The 6,000-nt window shown below is 41.4% G+C and overlaps 1 protein-coding gene across 1 annotated transcript in view; it reads left to right on the plus strand.

Moving 5' to 3' along the window:
* UBE2QL1 (ubiquitin conjugating enzyme E2 Q family like 1) overlaps nucleotides 1-3,377 on the plus strand; it is a 29,006-nt gene extending 25,629 nt beyond the window's left edge. The window contains exon 2 of the mRNA XM_007655521.2: nucleotides 2,005-3,377. Coding sequence (XP_007653711.2) covers nucleotides 2,005-2,136 — 132 coding nt within the window. The 3' untranslated portion in view covers nucleotides 2,137-3,377. The remainder of the gene's footprint in view (nucleotides 1-2,004) is intronic.
* The last annotated feature ends 2,623 nt before the right edge of the window (nucleotides 3,378-6,000 follow it).

Here is a 6,000-nt window from a genome sequence, read left to right on the forward strand (position 1 = left end):
TGGATCACACTGTCTTCCTAATGGAAATCACTTGTTGGTTTCCAAATGAGGTTGAGTATGGGGCAAACTGACTTAGATACAAAAAAAAAATCAATGGATTTCACTGAGCTCTTACTGTGTGCTGAGCACTGTACTAAGAGCTTGGGAAAGTATAATAAGTCACTAAAGTCTCAATAGATGACAGCTAGATTCTCAATAGATGACACAGATTCTTGAATCGATCCATGGTATTTGTTGAGTGCTTTCTAGATGCAGAGCACTGTACTAAGAATTTAGGAGAGCACAGTACAATAAAATTAGCAGACACAAATGGTTGGCATCAAGACTAACCCAAGACAGCTCAGGTTCCTCCCACCTGTCCAAGGTGATGACAAGCAGGTTGCCCCACAAAAGTGTTTTTGGGGGGAGTGGAATACAAGCCAGGCGTGGGTCCGTCATGGTGGGATTTTTGCAATCTGACTCTGGGTCATGAGACACTGCGATGTCATAAATTAGTCATGCTCGACAAAGATCCTATGAAGCTGGACTGTTTACCACTGCAAAAGGCCGTAAGGCAATAAGTTAATCATAGACATAGGAAAGCCTGAAGAATGTGTAAACTGTCTGTTAGATTCATTTTCATTTGGGGGACATTTTCTCAAAGCTGAAGTAAATATTCAGACCCATGTAGGATGTGCATATATGAAGTCTGGAAAGAGCACATATTCTTAGGATCCTTTAGTTATCATTTCTAATGGGTAAATTCTGTTGTTTCTCCTCTTCTGTGAAAATGATTCATTTTTAAAGTCAGCCTGCTGAGACTATCACTCTGAATTTTAGAAGTTGTCCACTCTAGTGTTGATTAATAGTAATTGCCTTTTTATTTCTAAGTAGTCTGTGGGTATGCCTATTTTTGCTCTAATAAGACAGGTTCAGTAGATTACATTCGGAGTGTCAAGGGCTCACAGATGCTTGTAGGGCACTATTTGAAAAGTCACTTAGCGGTTTCTTGGTGCTCGGTCCTTTATTCAGATCACATGAGTGATCCCTGAGTCCTTCAGTCGCAAAGCATAGTTTACTGGTTTCCGAGAGGGTCAGGACCCTTGAGAGAAAAAATAAATCCCAGATCTGAAATTATGGGTTCTGCTTGTTAAGGCTAAAAGAGGGTTTCCCTAACCTATTTCCACTAGAATATGGTTCTTCAGAGCTCCGGTTTGAAAGGGATTCTTAAAATACTAGAACTCCATGAACGAGATTTGCTGGAAATGCTTTGTCAGTTCAAGAAACAGCCTTTTTCTGTTTCCTGGCTAGTGGCAGTAGCAAAAAGCAACCTCTGGAAAATTGTGAGACTTAAATTTTCAATGATGTTACCAAAGTCAGCTCTCCATCAAAAGCATTTATTACCCAAAAGTGTTTTAGCTCTTCAAAGCTCACTTGAAACAAATAACACTAGTGAATTAGTATACTAAGAAGCAGCGTGGCCTAGCGGAAAGAGGATGGTCCTGGGACCCAGAGGAGCTGAGTTCTGCCACTCACCTGTTGTGTGACCTTGGGCAAGTCATTTAAGTTTTCTGTGCCTCAGTTCCCTCACCTGCAAAATGGGGACTCATTACCTATTTTCCATCCTACTTAAACCGTGAGCCCCATGTGGAACAGGGACTGTGTCCAAATTGATCATCTTACCACTACCCTAGCTCTTGACACATAGTAAGTGCTTAACAAACACCACAATTATTATTACAAAATAATTGCAGTTTGTGTTGTCCGGCCCCATTTATCAATCTATCAGCAGTACGTATTGAGCGCTTATTCTGTGTCGAACACTGAACCGAGCACTTGAGAGAGTACAATAGTGGATGTGACTGCTGCCTTCAGGAGTTGATGATCCCGGTTTTTTTTTTCATTTCTTTTCAAAAGTCATTTAAAACTTGCAGCTTTACTTCATGCATGCTCGTATATTTGACAAGAATGAAAATGACCTGCTACTGAATCCTTAACATGGACTCTTCTCTGTTTTTGGCACAGGGTCGAATCTGTAGAAAAGCCGGTAAATCAAAAAAATCCTTCAGTCGCAAGGAAGCTGAAGCAACGTTTAAGAGTTTGGTGAAGACTCATGAAAAGTATGGATGGGTCACCCCTCCGGTCTCCGATGGCTGATGTTTGCAGCGTGGGCGTCAGACGCTAAACAAAACAAAACAAAAAAACAAATACTATGACATCTCCTCAGTGCTGTACATCACCCATCCTTTTCTACTTCAACTTCTGTTAGAAACTGTACCATGAATATCAAGGAGACATTTAAGTTATTTATGAACAGGCGTGTTTACAGAGAGAGAGAGAGAGCGAAAGAGAGTGAGAAAAAGAGTGTGTCTGGGAGCAAAAACACTGTTTAGGATTATGTTTTGAGAATAATGAGTGATCCTTTAAGTCACTTTTGAGCGGGTGTTGAGATTGTGACATTTATCCCTCCCCTGTTTCCTTCCCCTACCTACAGACCACATTGTCTTCAGCTTCTTTCCATGGCAGCAACACCAAAGAGCAGTTGTGGAAATTCTATCCTTTTCTGCTCAGTCCATTTAAATGTAAATGAAGCCGTTAATATTTAATAGGAAAGCAATGCATTGCAGGTATGTTTGCTGTGCTGTTTATCTCTGTTCCTTTTCCTAGCAGGTCAACATAACTTGAAGATTCGTCTTTCTGTGGAGCTGTGGTCTGCTGTGACTCGATTTAGACCTCATCTGTGCTCTCTATGACCTTACTGGCTCATGAAAACAGAATTAGAGCGATGCTAAAAGAGCCGTCCAATGAACTTGCCCAGTTGTTCACAATGTGCTATCTCTGCTGATTTTTGTGGTGTGCTGTTGTTCCGAGATAAGCCAATGCCTTTAGATGAAAGGCAAGGATGCTTCCGATATCAGACGTGTCCACCACGTGGCTCAAAACCCAATCCGACCAATGTCATGCAACACTCCTAGCACAGCATGTTTGCTGTCAACTTCTGACTGGCGAAACGCTAAAGAAGCATAAGCCAATGAAGCGCTCACAAAAGTTATCTGACATTTAAAAATTCCGTGCCCGTGTCAGTGCAAGTCAGATCTTCGAAAAGTAACACAAGTGATTTGTAAAATGATTTGCATGACTGGATTTTTTTTTCCCTTAAGCTGAATAGTCTTTGTATGTACATTGAGCCCAATATCTGAGCCTGTATATAAATGTCCTGTTACTTCATCTTTAAAATTGAATTTCTCTCTTCTGTTAAGTTTCTTAGAAATTTCTAAGAGGCTCCATGAAACCAGGAGATAATGTTTATAAGAATATGCAGAAAGAGGTGAACAATGTCAAATCCAAGTGCAAAGTCTTATTGGGCCCATGCTGAATAAACTCATCAGTACCCGTTGTGTTGCCTCAAGAATTCAATCATTTTGGGCTGTTCCTTCATTTCAAGCATTTGATTGAAAACCTATCATTCTAAAACCGTGAAATGTATTGATATTTTGACTTGAGTAGCGGCACTTTCCTGAGGAAGCAGGACATGACTGATAGCCCTGTTCGGTCCTGTCAGAAATGTGTATTTTTAAACGTGTCCATTGTGTGCACAGGGCCATTGTTTTCTCATCAAGGTGGCTGAATTGTTCGTTGCTCCTTGCATTTGACGACCAATTATTTATGATGATTCAGGCATTTCTGGCTGTCGAGTCACCCTGTTCAGCCCTTCTCATATGTTCTTCCGATCTTAAAGTTCACAGAGACATTTCTGCAAGGGGCAGATAGTTCTGGGTTCCCGGTGGTTGGCCAAATTCAATTCTTTCCCCTTATGGGCAAAATTTACCAGTATATGTTGACCAAATCAAAAATGACTAAAGATATACTTGGGTCTGGGGCCAACGTTGAATCTTGAATGACGATACCCGTTGGGAGAGAGATTTTCCTGCTCACGGTGCTGAAACACCTGTTCTTCAAAGCGGAAGCAGAGTAAAGAATGGGGAGGGTCTTCTTCGACCCTCCTCCCTGGGGGAACTCTCTGCCTGAAAACTGGAAGGTTAGCCTCCTTCTGGTCCTGGGCTTATGCGGGGAGGTTTCATTAGAATGGATTTCTATCCCATGAAATTCTGTTCAGAGGAATTTACAAGACACTGGTACACTTAATAATAATAATGTTGGTATTTGTTAAGCGCTTCCTACGTGAAAAGCACTGTTCTGAGCGGTGGGGTAGATACAGCGGAATGAGGTTGTCCCACGTGAGGCTCACAGTCTTCATCCCCATTTTACAGATGAGGGAACTGAGGCACAGAAAAGTAAAGTGACTTGCCCACAGTCACACAACTGACAAGGGGCAGAGTTGGGATTAATAAAAGGATGATACCCAAAGTTTTCATCCATCCTTTCATACCTCCCTTCCCACACCATTTTCCATTCTGAGGTACTTCATTTTCTTTATTCTTTTTCAATGGTATTTGTTAAACACTCTGTGCCAGGCACTGTACTAAGCTCTGGTCTAGATGCCAGCTAATCAGGTTGGACACAGTCCATTTCCCACGTGAGACTCACAATCTTTATCCCCATTTTACAGATAAGGTAACTGAGGCACAGAGAAGTTAATGACTTGCCCCAGGTCACTTAGGAGCCAAGTGGTGGAGCAGGGATTCAATCCAGGTCCTCTGGGTTTGAAGAAAGATAAAAAGGGACCATTTTCTTGAGTGCTCTGCCTTATTCACTTGAATGAAGCAGAAGCAGAATTACTTATGCCTCAAGCTATTTAAGCAGTTTTTTAAAAGTCACCAGTTCTTCAAATATGCAGACAATATAAATGGTGAAGAGCTAGGGTTGTAACAGTGGTTCTATCTGAATTGGGTCTACTCTATTTTTCACTCACTACTATGCTAATTTGTAAAAAAAAACTTTTTTGCGTTTTCTCACAGACTTTAATGTATCGTTGGCATTTAAGATTTCCTTGAGTTTTATTCAAAATCTGAAGAAAGGCAGGAAGAGGTCCAGTGGGAATGGTTAGACTGGGACACTAAAAGTTCCTGATTCTTTTTCTTTTTTTTTTTTTGCATGGTATTTGTTAAGGGCTTCCTATGTCCCGGGCACAGTACTAAGGTCTGGGGTAGATACAAGCTAATCAGAATGGACACAATAAATATCCCACATGGAGTTCCCAGTCTTAATCCCCATTTTTCAGATGAGGTAACTGAGGCCCAGAGAAGTTTAGTAACCCACCCAAGGTCGCACAGCAGACAAGTGGCAGAGTCAGGATTAGAACCCAGACCCTTCTGACTCCCAGGCCTATGCTCCATCCACTAAGCCATGCTGCTTCTCATTCCCCTGTCTATTTACTGGCTCACCGACTGACACTGAACACGAATCACGAACCACGAATCACTTAGTCCTCTGGATGCCTCATTTATTAATGAGAGACAAGAGTATTAGCACAAAACAGTGTGGTTGTTTGTGTTGGATTGTGTCCACTTATCCTATTGTACTCTCCCAACCACTTAGGACAGTGCTCTGAGCAGAGTAAGGATTCAATAAAAACCACTGGTTGATGGATTGAATAATTGCTGTCTCTTCTAGCATGAGAAGGTACATCTAGAAAGGCAATCCTTGAAATCCAAGCCCCAAACAGGGTACATTGTCATATACATTTTACTACTTTCCAAGTTTGGGAAAGAGTTGTCAACCTACACAATTTCAAGTTGAAAAAGTTGTTGCTTAAAGTTTTTTCTTAGAGTTAAACACTCTTTGGCACTAACAGGCCGATCTTTGTCAAACCTAACGCCAGGTCTGGAAACCCAGGGTTTTTATTTTGGGGTCAGTGCAGAGGGCAAAGAAAATGAGATCCCCTTACTTTAGAGGAGAAAGTCAAATGATGGAAAAGGTAAATCTTGCCTCTTAGCAAATCATTGTCATGCATTGATCAATATAGTATTTATTTTGCAGTTATTGGGTGTCAGTATTGTGCTAGGGCACTTGAGAGAGTACAAAAGACTGAATAAACTGGAACCCTGCCCTCAAGGAGCT

The sequence above is a fragment of the Ornithorhynchus anatinus genome, chromosome X3, assembly GCF_004115215.2.
Source record: "Ornithorhynchus anatinus isolate Pmale09 chromosome X3, mOrnAna1.pri.v4, whole genome shotgun sequence".
Taxonomy (NCBI): Eukaryota; Metazoa; Chordata; class Mammalia; order Monotremata; family Ornithorhynchidae; genus Ornithorhynchus; species Ornithorhynchus anatinus.